This window comes from Magnolia sinica, chromosome 1, assembly GCF_029962835.1.
Source record: "Magnolia sinica isolate HGM2019 chromosome 1, MsV1, whole genome shotgun sequence".
NCBI classification, from domain to species: Eukaryota; Viridiplantae; Streptophyta; class Magnoliopsida; order Magnoliales; family Magnoliaceae; genus Magnolia; species Magnolia sinica.
In genome coordinates this window covers 109946176-109966618 of record NC_080573.1, presented here as the reverse complement: position 1 = coordinate 109966618, position 20443 = coordinate 109946176, and the positions used below count along the sequence as shown (strand labels likewise).

General features: G+C 37.1%; 1 protein-coding gene across 4 annotated transcripts; it reads right to left on the bottom strand.

The window, feature by feature from the left end:
* Positions 1-1831: 1831 nt before the first annotated feature.
* Positions 1832-19734, bottom strand: LOC131253726 (ABC transporter A family member 8-like). 4 transcript variants are annotated; one of them, XM_058254867.1, is made up of 18 exons: positions 19103-19733; positions 18478-18557; positions 18218-18362; positions 17504-17623; positions 17287-17405; positions 14517-14672; positions 12557-12719; positions 12315-12440; positions 12095-12178; positions 11633-11997; positions 10208-10408; positions 8960-9069; positions 6564-6648; positions 5466-5594; positions 5277-5382; positions 3005-3093; positions 2047-2124; positions 1832-1944 (listed from the first exon to the last, which is right to left on the bottom strand). In XM_058254867.1, the coding sequence occupies exons 1-18, from the start codon at positions 19449-19451 to the stop codon at positions 1843-1845; spliced, it is 2607 nt and encodes an 868-aa protein (XP_058110850.1). In that variant the 5' UTR covers positions 19452-19733; the 3' UTR covers positions 1832-1842. The 4 variants fall into 4 exon arrangements, 3 of the variants coding, with proteins under 3 accessions (XP_058110850.1, XP_058110847.1, XP_058110860.1); XR_009175293.1 differs by lacking the exon at positions 1832-1944 and adding an exon at positions 3238-3309 and having other exon boundaries at positions 2098-2124; positions 19103-19734; XM_058254864.1 differs by having other exon boundaries at positions 1832-2124; positions 19103-19730.
* Positions 19735-20443: the final 709 nt, after the last annotated feature.

Sequence of the window (20443 nt, the reverse complement as noted above, 5' to 3'; positions counted from 1 at the left end):
CAATAAGTGGAGTTAGGACGTATCAAGCGGTGCCATGCGTTACTAGAGCGGCCGAGAGAAAGGCGGTCGAGCTCGAGTGATTGCATGACAGGTGGCAAAAGAATAAGCAAAGGAAGCAGAACTTGGGAAGTATTTAGAAGCCAAGTAATGGGGAGCAGTTATAGTAACTGTCAGAACGTGGGAAGGACCCAAAACGACTAGATCAAAGCTATAAATAAAAGAGGATTTCAACAAGATAAGACGTCTCACACCAACCCAAACAAACCAAATCTATCTTTCAAATTATCCTGTCGATTTACATTCCTTAGTGTAATCGTTTACTTTCTTTGTTAAGCAAATTACATTTCCTTAGCGTAATCTTTATTTTCCGAGCTTGCCAATTTACATTCCTTAGTGTAAACCGTAGCGGTGACCAAATTAGATGATAATTTTAGTTGTAATCTGAGTCTACGCTCGCACGTTGGACTTAACTCATCCATCAGAGAGGTGTCTTTCAACTGTTCTTCATGACCGACTGTAAGGATCTCCTTCTCTTTTTCATTTTATCTATATTGAAAGGTCCTTTTGTACGGAAGGCAAATGTGCAACCTATCATCAGAGGACGAACCCCACCGTCTGAATATCGCTTGATCCAATTTACACATTGAGTGAGTGGCTAAATAGGCAACCGATCTCTCCATATCTTGGTCATACACTACATGCCTGCCTACCTCGGCGCTCGGGGTCATTGTTGTTTGGTTCGAAATGGAGCCACAAATCCAATTCTGGCACTCCCGTGCAACAATGCAGAAACAACAACGAACAGTCCACACATGGAGGGGCACACCATACATACAATTTGGATCACTACCCATATATGCTTATATGCATGTGGTTCATCGCAACAGCTTTTGCAAATGAAAACAGTTTCCATGGAAAACTTATCCACTAGAAGGGGGAAAAAAGAAGAAAGAAAGAACCTTGTAAACTAATTTCCATTTCTAAGCTTTTCTACGGGCTTCATTTCTTCCCAAAAAAGATGTTAGATCGACTTCTACAGCACAAAAGACAGACGAGGTGGCCGTGTGTGGAATCCATGTAAAACAAGAATCCATTCCAATCCAAACAAACAACAAAAGAAGAATCATGGTTTACCATTTCATGACAATTCCAGGTTACATTTTTGTTTTCCCCCATCCAAACACCCCCCCTTGGATCACAATCATTTCTATTTTCACTAAATTAACAAAATCAGCGACTCAAACCATTTCAAAAAAGCCGACTCAGATCTGAGTTTCCAAACCAACATTGTTATTTATCTAAGTAGAGAGAGAGAGAGAGAGAGAGAGAGAGAGAGAGAGAGAGAGAAGAGTCTCATAGAGAAAATTACATTCCTGTTAGACATCCTCTCTTACATAAATATTCTTTGATAGATTACAGCTTGTATCAGAGCATGGTGCAATGCAATCAATGTGACAGCCAATGTAACAGTCTACATCCAGTGTTCACATTAGAGTTCTTCAATCTGTATTATAACATGGTGAGGAAAAAAAAAAAAAGCCTGATTCGATATATATATAATATGATATGCGTGCTAGGTGTATATTCATTCATTGAATATTTTGGTGTATATATGCATCAGATATTCAGCGTACATTTATTTATCCACATCTGATCTTGATCAGATTGGTGTTGAGTGGGCCCCTCAACAGTTCGAGGCATGGACCTGTTTGGGTAGACCAGGAGCTAAAAAATGCATTTCTGCTTTTTCTTCAACATGTAGAAATGCCGACATTTTGATTTTTGGAAAGAACATGTTACATATCAAATCAGGTGGGGTTTTCAAAAAAAAAAAAAAAAAAATTATGACGTATCATGCACTACTTTGGTGAAGATATCCTCCAATGTGGCATCGGTTAGGCCGAATGCGTCAATCCTGACGTGTCTCTTAAAGTTTTTGATGGCCTGAAATACGTTGGAAATTCTTAGTTCTTGCTTAGGTAGATGGAATTTCTGTGTCCCCGCGACATTGTAAATCTTCACCGAATTCGTAGAGAGGCCGCTTACCATGTCTTCGACGTCCTTCTCATGATTGGGATTTGTTGAGATGGTCAATACGTATGATCCTCCATATCTTGTTTTAAGCTGTGACACAGAAAAAGATCTTAAAGTGTACCTAAAGGTGTTTTGTGGGACTCATGGAACTGATCTGCAATTCATTCAAATCACTTGGAAAAGGCCAAAGTGGGGGTGGTACGGTTTTAATTCAAAATTGTAACCAAACACATAACTGCAAATCTGTGAATTTCAAGTTGGACTTGAAATGATAGTGATTTGCAGTTGGAGGGGCTGCACCTCACTATGAATGGAGTGAGGCTAGCCCACTTTTGTCTATTTACTCCTTACCGAATTGAATTATTCAATTCAGTTTGATTGAGCATCCATACGATCCCAAAAGAAATAAGGTGAAAACAATGCAAGTCTATAACAACAATCAGTTTTCAGAATCGAGAAAGCAGTTGGCAAAAAGCTCAAGTGACCATGGCTTGAAGCAATCACACCAGAGTCCGTATTTTTCTGAAAATTATTTTGAGCATTGACCAAGCAGACTAATTCGTTCTTTGATGATATGCAAATCGACAACGAGAACTATCTTATCAAAAACAGATCAAGGGTCAACTGCATCTATGGTCTGATAAGAAGGAAATGATATTGAGGAGAAACATGTAGCTGCCATAGATTCAATTCATGAAACAGTATTTGGATGCATTAGTGAACCGAATTGCAAACATTTGAATCAAGAGGGGGTGACAAATTTCTTGATGTTTCGTAGCATCAATACTCAAGGTTACATTTCTTTCAGGTCCAACTTGAAAGTAACAGAACTGCATCTTAGAGCCCACACCCTCAATATGAATGCTAATCAAATCACAATTTGGTTATTTCTGCTTTGTTAGATTAATAATTGCAATTCAATTCATTAGTGCATCCAAATGCACCATGAGTTTTCAGTCATGCTAAATACCTCTTTTGAGCTGCCAATGCACTGCAAGCTGCCACCAACCATGATGCCAACACGATCACAAAGAAACTCAGCTTCTTCCATGGAATGTGCTGTCATCCAAATCCATATCTTACGTTAAAATCTTCTAATATATTTAAAACAGGAAATATATTACTAGTTGTCAGACTAAATCTGATTGGTGTATGCATACATCATTTTAATTGGATCCCAAAGAAATGGTTTTTTACATATACATTTTTTTTCTATGCACTAGATCTTTTCTCCTTTGTTTAACACAAAGCAATAATTCCATGCAATGCACGGGACTGGGGAAATTATGGAAATTCAGTAACCAAAACAAATACAGAACATAAGAGTGGACAAGAAAACAATAATCGCCATCATCTTAGCTTTCTTATAGCAATTTGAGGTCAGGGCAAGAAAACCAATAAATAGAACAAGCAATGAGGCCGAGCCTTTTTTATGAGGGATTTAAGAAGCAATTTTTAAAAAAAATGTTATCTTGGCAGTATATACTACTAAATTAAAATGTGTGTGCATTAATTTTAGAAAGAACTAAAGCTATTTTGGTAATAGAAGTCACCTTGAGTTATTTAAATTTTCCCCAAAAAAAAAAAAACACAATTATTTTAATTTTCAAATAAATGTGGCAAGGATTCTTTCTGCTTCTCAAATTGAATACGCTATGAAAAAGAAGTAACAGTAATGCAGCTGATGTCATTTGATTCAGGCCTGCCTGTACATGGCTAGTTATAATCTTGCTGCATTTTGCAGTTCATCTCCTCGTATAATTTTCCCAATATATGCAGCACAAAAGATGCATGGGATGAAGTACAGACATTTAAATTTATCATAGATGATTTCATATCTTCGGTCTCATTAGTTCATTAGTCTTTTGAAAAAAAGGACAAATAAACTTCGAAATAAAAAAACAAAACAAAACAAAAAGACCCAAAAGAGAAGATATGATTGTTTTACATGGGTATACAATGCAACACATAAACCATCTAGTTTCAATCTTGTAAGAAAGATATGACATGCAGCTACATGCATTCGTATACATTTTTGTTTTATTGCGATTGGAGGAACTTATGTTTTCAATGCCAGGAATAATACATCCAAATAGCTTGCATGAGAGGCTTGCTCCATGGATAATTTTCATATTTACGATGGATGTTTAAGTGGATACTTTTAGGACCTGTTTAGTTGCCACTTAAAAATGAGTTCTTGTTTTAGTTAACAATAATTCTATATTATTGAATTCCTTAAGGATTAAAAATCTTGATCCCCCATAATTTATGTAAACTATGATCTCTGATACGTAACTATTGTTAACTAAATGAGATAAGCTCATTTTTAAGTGGCAACCAAACAGGGCCTTAGAAAAAACAACAATCCTCACAATTTGCTACAAAACCATTTGATACAAAACAAGAAGGAACGATAATTGCCAACGATTTTTTGCACATGTTCTTGCACACATGTTCTTGTTGGGATACCTCACTAACTTACAGGATCCGGCCTACTCATCCACTGGCTACAGCATGCAGGGGTCATGCTCCAAAGTCAGGACATTTAAGTATCCCAACTGCTTGATTGGAAAAGGAACAAAAATAGGCATTGGTATTTTATTCTTCAGATTAAGAACTTAGGGTCATCACACTAGCCTGATTTTTGGGCATGGCACAGATACTGTGTGGTGGCCCACTAGATGGGTCCTCCAAACCTTTTATGAGTTTGCAATGTGCCTCCATGAAAACTCCTGTGAAAAAAAATTCTTGTGATCGGCATTCCTCCTAAGCAAGTGCATTGATGACGACTAATAATTGCTCCAATTTTGACAAGAAATAAAAAATGAAATGGGAAAGCAGCATGGTTCTCCAACTTACTTTTAGAATGGAGGAATCCACCATAGATTGTAAATGCCAAATGTGGGCCACCTATTCTGAGCAAATATTATTTGATAGGAGGAATCCACCGCAGATTGCAAATGACCCAAAAATAGGCATGACTAGATAATCACATCCCAACCAGTAAGGGCATGCAAAATGGATGGTACAAGTAGAAAATCTTACTTCCCATTCTGCAGGTCCCTATTTGAATGGTTGTTATAATCTGATAAGGGTGCTATCGGGGTCAATGGGCAATCCACAGTGGAGTGCTCTCATCCAACGGTCCACATCAATCATACATGGTCCCATTCAATACTGTATCATTGCTTGTTTTAGAACCTACCAACTATGATCATAAGAATCAGACAAGATCGGCTTACTTGTAAGAATAACAGCCCTGTTTGCTTTTGCCATTTTAACAGCTTGCCACAAGTTATTTCTTGACTCTGGATCCAATCCTGTAGTCGGCTCATCCATAAAGACAACCTATAAAAACCGTCACACTGGAAGTGAGGATTCCTGTCCTTTGAATTAGTATTCTCAATAAGATATCTGATTATTTTACATACTTGTGTATCACCGATAAGTGCAATTGCAACACTTAGCCTTCGCTTCATACCGCCACTGTATTTACCAGCAAGCTTGTCACCCACATTGCCTTCATGAAGATTCAAACTCTTCAGGGATTCATCCACTGCCTGTGTAGCTCAAAACAAATCAATGAGCCCGTGTTTTGAAGGAGAATGTCCAGTCCTTCATGATCACAGCAAGAATTATAATATACGGTTTACCGTTAGGATCGGTGGCTTATTCATTTCCAGGTTACTTTTTAGGAGGTACTCTAGAATCAGCATACTTGGGTTTTCTGTTTGTAGAACTGGGTCCATGGCCATGATATGATGGGTCATTGTGGCTGGATCACTCACCAAAAGTTCCCAAATTCGAAGAGCCTAGCCACTCAATCAAATGACCATTGCTACATTAATCTTAGAGCTTTTTACCTATATACACCCAAGGTTTCTTGGGAGTACAGAAATAGAATCGCTTTTCAAATCCATGGTTAGGATTTGTCTATCAGTGTGAATGGTCTGGATCAACAAACCATGAGTACCACTTGTACAAACTGAAAACTTTAGTATACGCCTTGTCTTGGGGATCATATAATTCCTTCCATATTAGTCCATCCAAGTCAAACCATCTAGTCAGTAGTCTTCACAATCATCAATTAACCACATGCACTATTTCCCATTGGGCACCCTTACGAGTGATAAAATGTTCATATCTAGATTTCAAGGTAGCTAATGCAAATCAAACAGTGACAAATAGACCATCATGTGAACATTTTTTGGGCATAACCGAAATGTTGAAGTAACTGTCCGCCCACCACCCAAATTGAGAATCCGATGATAGCAGATCTGATCCATTGTCACACATTACATTCGCATTTTTCAGGTGCTTTTTGCAGATCAATGGCATTTGAGCACATCCTGTCATCTGCATTTCTCAAGAAACAGTTCCACTTGTGCAAAATGTGAACAGATCCACACATATTCATTGTCATTCTCATTTTTTGGTACGTTGAAACTGCCTGATATCTCCACAATGATCATTCAAGATAAACAAAGAACTGTATCAGGAACAGAATAGTAAAGCACAAGCCATTGTACCTGTATTAATGCTGCGCCTTTAAGGTTTCGCAGTCTACCATAGAAAAGCAAATGCTCTCTTCCAGTTAGATTCTCCCAAATCAAGCTGCATTAAAATGCAAATATTAGTTGAGGGAATAATATTTATTCGAATGTGATATTATATCAAGCTCCAACTCAAGACTAAAACAAGTGAACTGAAACTTTTTGTAACATCATCCACTTAAATTTCTATTCAGTTCGAGTAGCCTTCAAAAGTCACCCTCAAAATTGAGTGCAAATCCAGCAGTTGTCTCATCATTAAACCCTAAATCTTTCTTTCCATGTCAGTTTGGCGTAAGTAGCCACAACTTGATCTTCACTTCTAATGTATGTTCTAGAAATCTCCCCATCAACATATATAGAGCAATTGGATGCTTATAGTAGTCAATGGGTACCCTGGTCCATGGGTACCTGAGGGACCCATAGAAATTCATAGTGGTTTGAAGGCTTAGCTTGATGCATTCTATCCATCCTGGGGCTTTTGGCATGTTGGTTAGGTACCTAACATTTGGTTTAGAGCCAACACCGTGTCTGGTGGATGCCGGTTGGAAAGGGCTACTGGGAGTGAATGTTGCCATAGAGCGGACCCCCATGGAAATTGGTTGTGGGGCGTGGTATACAATTGAGAATATGGCCTAGTAATAGTGTAACCTGCCATTGCTCATTCTGTTGCAGCAGCATATGAATTCTCTTTCGCCTCTACTATTACAAAGAGTTACTTGGTTGAAGATCTGACTGTGTGATCATGGCATCTTCTTTTTTTTTTGGTTGAAAATCTCTATGAATTCATTGATTAAACAAGACAAAACAGGCCAAGGCTATTCGGGAGAAGACCAGCCACAAAAAGAAGGTTGGCCCGCCTATCATATCCTATACAACAAAACTCTATCAATGCCCTCTAATTGAGCCCAACCTCGCTTTATCTAACAGATACCGGCCCTTAACAAGACGGGGCAAGCTAAAGGCCTCCCGGAAAATCCGGTCCACTTGACTCGCACTCCCTTCTTTGGCCAACCCCTCTGCCAGGCCATTCCCTTCTTTGGCATCTTCTTGTTTTGGACAATGTCTTTGATAAATTAACATGAAATTAGGATTGACTATTTATGTTCAATCCTTAGTTGCATGATTGTTCTAACTAGGCACCACTCCTGCTTTGAATCATGCTTCAGACTCACACTCCTGCTCCAACTTCGTAGCCTATTTATACTTGCTAACATTTTAAGATAGACACTTCCCTCCTCCTGCACGCGAATCCATTGCTGCTTTGCTTCATGCTTCGTGCAACTATAGTTCAAACTTCAAACTAAAGATCATATCCTCAAGTACTCTTACAATTATTTGTTTTAGTGGCTCAACCAGTTTTCTAGACTTGAGGAATGTGAAGCAATCATTTGTAAGTTGTTAAACAATTAGTCAATTATTGTTTTATTTTTAGTCATAGCTTGCACGTGACATTTTTAATGGAATTACTAACTCTCTCATTAATTTAAGCAAAGATCTTACATATTCCAACAAATCATCTAATTGCCCAATTGGATAAATATTGTCATAATAAGGCCACCATTCAAGTAACCCTATATCCCACCAAAGAATAAACATGTAAATAGACTATCACTTTGTTCATGAAAACTTCTTGACTAGTTTTTCATGTTTGATGATTTACAAGGAAAAAAGAAAGTAATTCGACCAAGTGAAGCTAACTCATGTTTTCACTACATCCTTTGAAGTAGTCGTAAGAACATACTTAAAAGATAGAGCATGTATAATACCCATGCATCAACCTGGGAGAGGGTGATTAGACTCATGTACAATAAGATTAGACATGTTATTTAACAGATTATAAATTATCGTAATGCCATTATTGTGCCAAATTCATTGTTCTAGTTGAAAAATCCATAAAACAATGGCTAAGGGAAGGTAGCACCTTGTGCAAAATGTTTAGGCTTCATCTTAAGTTTTAACACCAGACAATAGTAGAATCATCAACTGATAAATATTTGGGAATCTCATGGGGATTGGCTACAACTCTCCGACATAATCTTGTTAGAACAATTCCGAACTGTTCACAACATTAGCTGGTAGACAAGCTAGTAAAGGTCACTTTTTAAATTGAAAATAACTAGCAGGTATAGACTTCAAAACTAGATAGTTTTGGAGACCAGGGGAACCCGTTTCCTTATTTGAGTATCTGAACAATTTGGGTATTCTAGTTTTTAACGGATCTGCATATAAAAGCATTTGATTGGTTGTTTTTCTTTCTCTAAGAGTTGATCTTCCTTGTTTAAGTTTGGTGTTATTTCTGATTCCTTATTCAAACGATTCACCTTCAAAAAAGAGAAGGAGAGTGGGGGGAAAAGGCTGTGAGGCCTACTTACTCATGTTGTGGGCAAACTCCAATTCTTGTGTAGATCTGATTCATATTTGATCTTATGTCCATACCATCAATAAGTGCAGTTCCAGATGTGGGAGGTAGAAACCCAGTCACCTGAATCAAATAAAACCAACAGATGAGTTTCATAAAGTTCACGTAGAAAGAGCAAATGAAGACCATTCAGTTGAGGCAATAAAATAACCTCTGTTAGCAAAAATCCGTTTTCAACTCCGTACTTTTGAAAAAAAAAAAAGACACTTATAATTTTGATTAAACGTTTCAAAAATAGAGACGTGTACACAAAATGCACGTATGTAACCATTTTTTTTCTCTGTTTTTTTTTTTTTTAAGTCCAAACTGCATTAACCTGAACTTTTCATTCTTCTAATTTTTGGTGTTCCTTTTTTTTTTTTTTTTCACGTAACCTTTTACCGCACTTTTGACAATCGAAACTGGATTAAACACAAACAATTCCTGTAACGTATTTTTGCTATATGCCGTTTTGCTAACTGTGGCAATAACATGCCCTAATGAGGACCAAAAGAACCACATATGTAACTTGCAAATTGTTTTATTGAAACCTATTAAACAAGTATTGGATTAAACTATTGGCAATTAGGCTTGAAATAATCCCACAAGTTTCTCTCTAATTCCTAATTGCATAAATCTTATAGGATTCAATTAAGAGAATTCTGATGAAAATAATTTAAACATATGATTCAATCATATGGTAAAATGACTTGATCCACGGCCACACTTTCAGAGAGTGGGAAGACTACCAACTTGGTTACCAAGCAAGGTGTTCTCGGATGACACACAATGCATCTGACGGCATGGAATATACATTCCTCAGTATTTTCCATGTATATGATGATCTGTATGATGCATTACACAACCTCCGCCATTGACCAAATTTGCCTTGATTATTCTATACCAACCATCTAATAAATGAGCTACTTATCACTAAATGCAACTTATTACTGATTTTTATCTTTTATGTTCAAATAATGGCACCCGTTAAAAGGTCATAATCATCCAAACATTGTATTTTTTGTCTATGGACCATTCACTATTGGACCTATTGACCGGACGACACTGATCTTGTCCATGTATGTCATGTTAGCAACAATGACATGGAAGCACAATACCTCCCATGCATCCAGAGGCACTAGATCAGCTCTCAGATATGCATGCATGTTTGTATTGGGGAAAACGCATGATGCATGGATTTGAATGACATGCATATACTAACCATATTAAGAAAGGTTGTCTTTCCAGAACCATTGGGACCTAGCAGACCAAAGCATTCACCCAGTGATACAGCAAGGGATAGACTTTGAACAGCATGCATTTTAGAATTTCCATCCTCTCCCAAATACACCTTCTTCAGGTTATGACAGACAATAGGATAACTTTTACTCTCTTCTGTTAGTAATGTTTCGACTCTATACCCCTGCAAACAAAAAATAAAAATAAAAATCAATGAAGTCAATACAATATTTTTTAGCTTATATAGTGATGATTAGGAGGAAACTGCTAGTTACATTGTACTAGAAAGGGCTATCTCATCCACCATGCATTCATCAATCCAATCAGTCCAAATTGTGGGAATTGTAGATGGATCTGAGCCTCGAACCACAGTAACTGGAGGATCCAATCCTTCCAATTGGAGGCCATTAAATCACCATCATCAATGTCTTGTCCCAATTATTTGGGTTTGGCTATTTATTCCTTTCAATGGGTAATGAAAAACTTAGCAGTCTTAAATTCGATTGGCAAAATAAGATGGTTAAGGTCCTCTGTTCAATCTTCAATGTGACTTTCAAGCTATGCTCTCCATATTTTGCAATGGAAATGAAAGATCACCATCCACAAATTGGGAAACGAACTGAGCTCTCACTTGTGGAAGCACTTCGACCATGTGTGCAGTTGATTGTACCAAGATAAATGTGAAATAACCATCACCATAGATTTGAATATACAAGGAAATACATAGAGGATGCACAAGATATATGTGGTTCGTCACAACGTGACTACATCCACAAGGAAACACTCACAAATTATTCCACCAGCAAAATAAAGAGAATACAATAGACGAGAAGAATTACGCACATACATTGAACAAACAGAAACATCCCTCACTTCTCTTAATGCAACTAAAAGAACCTTTGGGAAACCCATCACAGCTCCTCTCCACCTTACAAGATTTGAGAAGAAACACATGGGAGAAAACTCTCCCTTGAGAGAATCCCTCTCCCTCATTCTCTATCTTGCTAGCACAGGGGAAAATACTTCTAAGCTCAAAAGAGAAAAGACCATCCCTTTACATTTTTATAACATGCCATGACTTCAACAACCAATAGGTGAAAAAGACATTTTTTGTCCTTTGGTAAAATGCCCCTTGCCTAACATGCATAAAATGAAAATTTTGCCTGGAAAAATGCCCCTAGCTATGGTGACAGCCATTACACCTACTCATGAGCCCACAACTTGGACTATCAAGATTGATGTGCACGTATGCCGCACCTAATGTGGATAACAAATCAACCTTTAACATGGTGAAGTAAATGTGCACAAGATTCTAGACACACTAGCAAGCACACCAATCAAAAAGATCAAATTCTAGAAACAAACAATCATAGAAATCCATTCTCAAACTAGTTGAGATAGAATTTACCTCATCATCAATAGCAGGACTCTCCAAATCAACAAATATAGTCGCTCTATGTCTTATGCTTAATATTTTAAAAAGCTTCTTGCTTCTCTTCCTGAAGTCCCCTAAGAAAAATAGCGGATGTTTTCTTACTCCCCTCCCAGCAGAAATCACTTGATCGAGGTAGTAAGCAAAAAAGAGCAGAATCAGCCATTCCGAACTCATAATGATCAAAGTTCCTTTCATGCCATTGCTTTCGTCATTCAAATTCTCCCAACTGATACCAGAAGTCCCTTGATAATGCCCTGCCAATGCAGACTGGAACAGCTCATATAGCCCCCGATACAACGAAAACCCAGGCAGAAGCTCCATAGTCATCAACCGCAACCCTACAAGCATAATAGATCTTACACTACCATAGCATCTTAGAGAGATCATAATTCATAACTCAAATTTACAATCTCTCGGATATTTCCGATATCTTACTTGAGAAGGTTGTATCCTCGATATAAGATTGGAAAAAGAAGGCACCAAGAAGTCCAGATCCAAACACATACATGCTGCCCACAACTGAAGAAAAGCGGACCTCAATTAGCATAAAATGAATACGATTGTATGCATTTCCAAATAAGTATCCATTTAAATGGCATTGGGGCTCAATTTAAATCACATAGGCATTGATTTTTGTTGAAGGAAAAAGATAAACCTGTAGCATTCTTTACTTGTGAAAACACTGCAGCTGCTAGAAATGCAAGAGTGATCTGTAGATTTAAATAAACAAAATAGAAAATAAACTGGATGACATAGTTATTCAGCCGGAAGAGATCCAACCCTACAAAAAATAAATAAATAAATAAAATTGAGAGAATAATAACTTCAGGAAAATGAGTAACTATGCAATGCCAATATTAGCATATGAAGTTAAAAGATGTCATGGGCATAACTTACTTATAATAGATCCAGAAACAGCAAACCATATCATATAAATAGATGAGATAATAAAAAAGTAGCCATATGAAATTAGCCAATATGGCCCATCTCCAAGTCCATGCATTTTCATCATAATCCTCAGCTTATGTTGCTTCTCATAAACCAAACACGTCAAGAAAACCTGCATGATGTTGCAAAACAGTGATGAAAATCATGAGACAATCTCAAGAACCGTCTCTATAAGGAAAATGCAACCACTGACAATGAGAACAACTAAGCATGCATTGGTAACTAAAAGAAAGATGCATCGACATGTAAAATAAATAAATAAAAACAATGAGACACCCATTGCAAACTTGAAAATCATTTGTTTTGGAACATAAATCCACAGTTGATGTTAGAAGATATCTTCAGACAAAAACCGCCATAACAATTACACACCTACCCGTATGTTAGTGTCACATGACTACACTCGTGTACCAAGTGGATATGCAAAAAACACAAGCATGAATATACACAACTTGCACAAACTGAAATTGTGCTTGGATGTGTCTATGCTGTACCATTTGCATGCAAACAAGCATGCTATTAAACATGAAAACATACACATGACTGCTTGTTTTCCAATTTTTCCTTCATACGAGTATAACACCAGATACCAGTAAAGGAAATGTATTGATTAATGGTTGCTAAGATGTACTTATTATTTTTAAAAATCAACACCTTAACATTAATTGGTAATACATTTTATTGTGGACTAAAAGGCTATCATAATCGTAAACTCCCAAAAGAAATAAATACGGATAAAAGCCCTTTTGTGTATTCATCTATGGTTACTATCATTGTTCGGAGTATCCCCAATATTATAGAAATATCCCCCATATTATCCTTGTCTCTATTAGACAAACTCACATACCTTGTATACCTAGTATACCTTGTATAGTCCATTTCCATAGGTAGAGGATTCTGCTTTCATTTATTTTCGTTGCATAGATGACTGTAATCTCTATATATTCAACCCCTTTGGGTTGTCTCAAATACAGAAAACCTTTCAGCTCCTCTCTGTTTACCGTCTCTAGCTTGGTGATACTGATAACACTGGTAGCAATACCGATAACACCGGTAGTCTTAGAAATTCCAAGTATCGGCAATGTATCACTAAGTATCACACCAATGTATTGCCAATATTTTCAACTGTGTCAATTCCAAGTGTCGCTTGTATCGCCACTGTATTGGTGATATTTCGATAACATCACCAAAAAATTGTTTATTAAAAAAGTTTACATTTCAATTTTTTATGGGTGCATAGTTATATGCAATATTATCGTAACCGTAACATGGGCAATATTGAGACCACAATCTTTCATTTCCTTCCTAGTTGCCAACGATTTCTCATTGAAATATCAAGTGTTGTCTTTTTTTTTTATCACATGCACTCACACACCCCACACACGCTTGCGCACTCACACCACAATGGGTGCTTGAACCCATGACCTTGTGTTGAAACTCTTGTAAGTCTACCACTGAGCCATAGGGTTGCAGACATATCGTGTGTTGTCGATATTGTAAAATATCGATAGATATTTGGATAGAAGGTTGGATGAATGGTTAATTGGTTAGATAGGTTGGAAGGGATGGTTTCTTACGACAATACATGCCTTTAGGCCCCCATTAAATGGAAACTTATTATGTATGCATTCTTTTTGCAATTTTTTTCTTCTAAAATATGCAAATATGTATATTTTAGCATCTCTTGAAGTTGCACTGAAAAAATCCACTGTTTTCCCCATGTTTCCCCACATTTCCTGTTATCAACGAAAACGATATTGTTTCCATATCCCCGACTAGTGAAACTTATAGCGATATTGCTACTTCGAACACTGGTTACTATCTGTTCGCAAGCGCTTGATAGAACCTTTATATTCAAATTAGAGCAGAATTGGTACATAAGATGCAAATGCAAGAGGTTCAGACTCACTACAAATAACAACTGGATGACCCATGCGAACAGTAGCGGTCCGATATAAGACGAGTCCAATGCAATTTTTGTTCCAGGCTTTGGCATCTCTTTGACAAAACCAAGTAAAATGCGGAGGGATCCATCTTTAAAATGTCTGAGGAATGCATTTGATACCTGCATATAAATGGATCGCATGTTTTTTCATCAAGAAACCAGTGTAAAACATTGAAATTGAAATTATAGTGCCATGTATTGTTTTTAAACTGCATAAATAAGGCAAGCAACAGGTAAGCATTTTTTAAATTCTTAGACAACTTGAAAGCTAACTTGCATATTACATGCACTATAAAAATGAAATAAACCATCATTAGCAAGTAGTTGGCCAATGCAAATGGATGAATACAGATTGAGAGAACAAAATTAATATAGAGGTCCTGTAAAAGGTTAGGTAAAAACCATCGCATTGCCCATGAAAGTTTGCCAAAGAGCACATGTTTACAACTTGAATACTATAAAATGCTAAAGACTAGCATTGCAATGCAGCAGCCTACAGCTCTTGAAAACCAGTTGGTCATTGGACATCTTGGAATTTAAGCTAGACCATGAAAGAGAACTGATGGTTTTACTATCATTTATCATACCAAATACTAGCCATTTCTATGACTCAAGCTACCCAAAATTTACGTGTATGATTCAAACCATCAATTTAAGAGATGAGAGTGTATCTAACAGCAGCTAAGAGAGGACCTTAGGAATGGAGATAATGTAATAATGCCGCCTGTCCTATCCAAGCATAGTAACTGTACTGCATTGGCTTATGAGTGGGCTAAATCAAAGAAGACCATCATTTTGATTTCTGAAACCAAACCTCTGAACAAAGAATTAGTTACTACACATAGCATTCCCCCAGAGAATGCTACCATTGCATCCTATATAAACGAAAAGGGAATTGATGAGACATAACTTTCAAAGCAAAAGTACTGTATAGGAACTCTCCATTGGCCACCATGATTATATGATTTGTATGGCCAAACTTGGCAACAGCCACACAAAAGAGTACTGAAGAATAAGAATGGAGAAATCTAATTTATGAATCAAGAAAGTAGCATTAGTAATAGAGATAGCCTCAACTAATGTTGTTTTTAGTACTCACTCAAAGATCTAATATCAAATAAATTTCTATGAATTATCGAACTTAGAAAAAGTAAAATTTTGGCCTTGCTCTTGACAACATTTTCCAATCTTTTGTCCAGCTTTACCAATGCATCTATAATTTTTACCTTTGGTTGGCTTCCAATGGTGTCATTACATCAACAAGTAGCGTAATTATAAAACTAAATAAGTTATATTGAGTCAACATCTCAGCTTTCTGAGTTCATATATATATATATAGACACACACACAGAGAGAGAACGGTTGAGAATGAAATCATTAGCCACTGAAGACTAAAAAGACATCAAGAAAGATGTGATTCTTCCTTCATTAACTTGGAAGTTCTAATAGCATGCATTTTAGAGAAAGAAATATATTAAACAGCATCTTAGAAAAGATAAAGTCCAAATAGTTCAAGTGAGATATTTTATTTGGTGAGTACCAACATGCATTACCCAAATCTTATGGAAGCATCTTTGCTTTTCTTTTTTCTTCTAATAAACATCGGATTCAATTGATGCTTTTCGTGTGTGGTTTCTTTGCTGCACTCTGCAGCACTGGATGGTCTCACTTACTTAACCCCATGCCTTTTAAGATCTTCTACATTAGTGAAGATGATTTCCCTTGAATTGGAAGGAGAACAAAACGACAACAATGTAGAAATAGGGAAAAGAAGAGGAGAACATATCTGCTCGTCCTTTGGAATCCTTTATTTATAATGATAATCAGTTACAAGAGATAACTCCTCATTGAATAAATTAAAATAAAAAAGATACACCATATCTCCAAGAATATGGTGCACCACATGACCATTGAATATAGGTGTACTATCACACTCAAATATATTGAAGCACGTATATTTGAAGACTATATACTCTAACAAACAACATGAACACAGCTTTGGGTAACGACCATTTCTGTCATTTAGGAAGTGTGGAAGGAAAGAAACACAAGAATCCATAATGGAAAGGATTAAGGTGTCTGTCGGTAGTTTGGCCTCGAATAGGAAAGTTCTTTCCAAGGTATGTCCTCTGAAGATGTGACACCTACTTGGAGGTTAGTAGCGGAAGATGATCAAAGGTCCCAATGTCAATGTTGTAGAAATCATTGGGTAGAGTGCTTAAATTTGATGAGACTCTTCTGGTAGCCTAATTCGTACTTTCAGACAGAGAGAAAATTCCATGACAAGGTGAAACTAGTCCTTGAAGGTCTGAAAATCTTTTGACCATTGCTTTTTAGAATGCTCATGGTAGATTGGTTTTCCTTAAATGTAATTTCATTAGACCTCAAAGATTTCCTAGCATTGTTGACATGATTTGAGAAATTTCTAGAGACTTCAATGATTCTTTGTCTTCACATTCCTACGTGGTATGAAATAGATCACAAGCTCTAATATAGTAATTCCTGTTAATGGCCAACCTTGCTTTTTCAATTTGCAAACGAAAACACCAACCAAACACGCAAGCTGTTTCATTAGTTATATATAGCTAAAAAAATTGATGAAATTATCTAATTATAGTATCAATTCTGTTGTTACTACCCTCCTGACAGTAATTTTGTGGTTTTCATGTTAGAAGCATAAGAAGTGAATAAAAAGAGAAAATGAATTGCTTAAAAATATGTACAAGAAACATACCATATTTAATGAACGTGGTATTCGCAACAAGCGTGGCTTAGTAGCAACATTGCGATATGTGGAGTTGTACCAGAAGCTCACATTGTAATTACTCTCATTCGAATTCAAGAAATCATAAGCTGTGACCACAGAATTAAGGCTCAGCATTCCATACATGAACTTCTAAATAGAAAGAAAATCATAAGATTGACCCCCCAACTGACCCCTCCAAACATACCACCAAGAATTTCATGGATCGCATTAGCAGGATTTCCTCTCCGGTAACCTTGATGTAGTTCTTTATTAATACTTGATGAGTTGTCACGCCATACGTATAAACTTTCAACACAATCAATCTCTATGTCCAAAAAACAAGGGAAAATGTCATAATGTTATTGTATAACTGTTGACTAAAACAAATCTCTTTTATAGATGAGAGATGCTACCATCTCCCACCTTCATAGGAACAATAACAATGTCCGCCAAGCTTAAGATCACATGTGGGCCAGCCAACCATTGATCTGGACTGTCTATTCATTCCACACCACTATTGGAATGCAATGATGCAAAGTTCACACTAAAAAGATGATCCCAATCTATGGATGTCCATTATTTTGCTAAGGCCATCCGTTTTTATGGGCCATAGATAGGATGGTTAGTGTCATCAGTTGGAATCATAACAACCCATGGTGGCCTATTGAGTAGATGCTTCGACTTTCAAGATTATGATTCAACCTGTTTCTTCTCTTCTTCATCTTTATCGTTTTTCATGACTTATCATATGGTTAGAATCATCCGATCAGCATGATTCTTGCAACATGGCATATACAAATAAAAAACTCTGCTGGGTCAATGATGGGTTATTCCATGAATCATTTAAAAGCTTTTGGGACATTGTCAACATCAAAGGTGGACACTTTAATGGTCCCCAAGTAAAGATATAGATGTATACCACGCTGAAATGGAGCACTGCCAACAGTTCCAGAAACCATAAAGCTGACATTGGCTACACATCGAGGTAAGAGAACATCTAGTGGAGATTCCGACAAGAAAGCTTGTTCTACAAAGTTAGTTCGACCAGGATTTCTGTCTGTTCCCTAGAACCATTAATTGGAAGGAAGAACATTAGTTGCCATTGCATCTGTTAGCAGAAATATTCAAATATAAAGGCATTAATGTAAGCAAAAATCAACTTATGGAAACGATAAATACAATATAAGATAGAGAAACAATGTCCGAAAGATCTGCTGCATTCTGTGGAAACTCATCAACAACCAACTTTTGAACCAAACCTGCATACATTTGAATTTATGAATTGTCATTCCAAATAGTGCAGATCATGGATAAGCAAAAATGACTAGACATTAGAAATTGTAATGTCATGATCTCCTAATTTATGTACATGTGTGGCCCACTGTCTAGGGATCCAGATCATTGACATTATGGGTGCCATGGTTGATGGAGGTGCCCTAAAAATATCCTAGATTTAAATTCCTAAGCCTTTGGTTGATGGCCTACAAAATGGATAATAAATAAGCAAGAATACAACCATGGTCTACATTCAATGGAAAAAGGCGAAAGATCAAGGGGTTAGGAAGTGGGCCATTGGCAGTTGGGCCCCATTAGACTAGTGGTCTGGATTACAGAACCATGGGCCAGTTTATAAATTGTAATAAACACTTCTATTACAATTTATAAGTTTCTTATGAGTTAGGTTATCTCGAGCCTGACCCACTTAGCTGATGGGCCTCAGTTAAAGAAGTATGGCCTGAACCGCACAATAGTTTCCATCTGTTTAAAGAAGTAAAGGGATGTTAAACTAGAACTTGTTACATACTCTCAGCAATTGGTTTGTTTTGTCCGGTGAAGAGTGATGTTACAGGGCAAGAATGCGTCTCCAAGCAATGCTTGTCAGGTAAGCCGGTGAACAAGTGGCCATCTGTTTGAACAGACCGATATTGACTGCCTGGTATTTGCAATAGAGCAGGCCATTCCATTGGTCTCGATACGGGGCAGGCCATTGCTTGCGTGGGAGTTGAATACTCCAAGCCGCATATGTTCTGGCATGTACTGCTTCCATTTGTATCAACACATTGGCATCCACATTGGTACTTGGAGTTGTTTAGCTGAGAATTCACCACCGTTTGGAAGACGATCATCAGCATGCAGATGAGAACAGGGAACATGATTAGGCCGGTAGTCGATTTAATATTCCGTTTCTGCAAAAACAAGCCAAATGGATCATATTTAGCTTTATGAATGCAAATGTTTGTCAGAGACTTGGAAAATTTTCCAAACACCAATATGGAAGTATCATATCAACAGAACAAAAAACAAGCACTTAAAACTAGTGCATATACAAATATAGTAGAAGCATTAAATCTCATGTTTATATGAGGAATGTTCACATCAACACTAGGTAACTTATACAACATCCCAGCCACTGAAAAGGTAGGCCCCACCTTGAAGATCATTGGACACAATAACTTCATCAGGTGGGCCAAGGTAAGCCTGATCACTTCCTGTTCATTGTTGGGTGTAGAAGCAACCTCATATCCAATTAAACAATGCAATAGAGAAAGAAAAATTCAAGTAAACCACATAGAACATAGAGATTTTATGTGGAAAACCCTTGCGGGAAGAAACCATGGCACAAAGCGATGATCAATCCACTATAATTAGAAAGTTACAAGAGATGGGACAACTTAGAGTAGAAAACCCTAGCTCCCCTTCAAAGCCCTTAATTCTACATTCTGCTCTATTCACCTTAACCGTAATCGCGCAATTACAAGAGTATTTATACATTTTTGTACCCTATTAAAAACAAAACCCGCACTAAGTATTCCGATTGGTTGGACCAAATATAACCTTCAGTCGAATTGGAAAAAAACAAACATTCCTCGGTCGGACCGAGTGTTGAACTGAAAACGCATAAAACATCACAGCGAGCAATGGCCCAAAACCTAAATTTTTGGTCTAACCGACATAGGCTTTAGTCGAACCGAAAATTCCTTCTCTGAATAAGATTAAAGGTACTTGATCAACAATCTCCACCATGGCTTTAATCCTCCAACTCCACTGCTCCAAGTTGTTATCACAATCTCCAATCATCTTCAGTAGTAACACCATCATCATTGCTTCTCATGCATACTCCGTCTTTATTTCTTCTTTACCAAGC

Coding starts and splice junctions, on each gene's coding strand:
- LOC131253726 (XM_058254864.1), bottom strand. CDS start 19,451: ATGTTCCCTGTTCTCATCTGCATGCTGATGATCGTCTTCCAAACGGTG. Junction 18,363..18,477: donor TTGTTTCTCTATCTTATATT/GTATTTATCGTT, acceptor TAATGGTTCTAG/GGAACAGACAGAAATCCTGG. Junction 14,673..17,286: donor TACCACGTTCATTAAATATG/GTATGTTTCTTG, acceptor ATTTATATGCAG/GTATCAAATGCATTCCTCAG.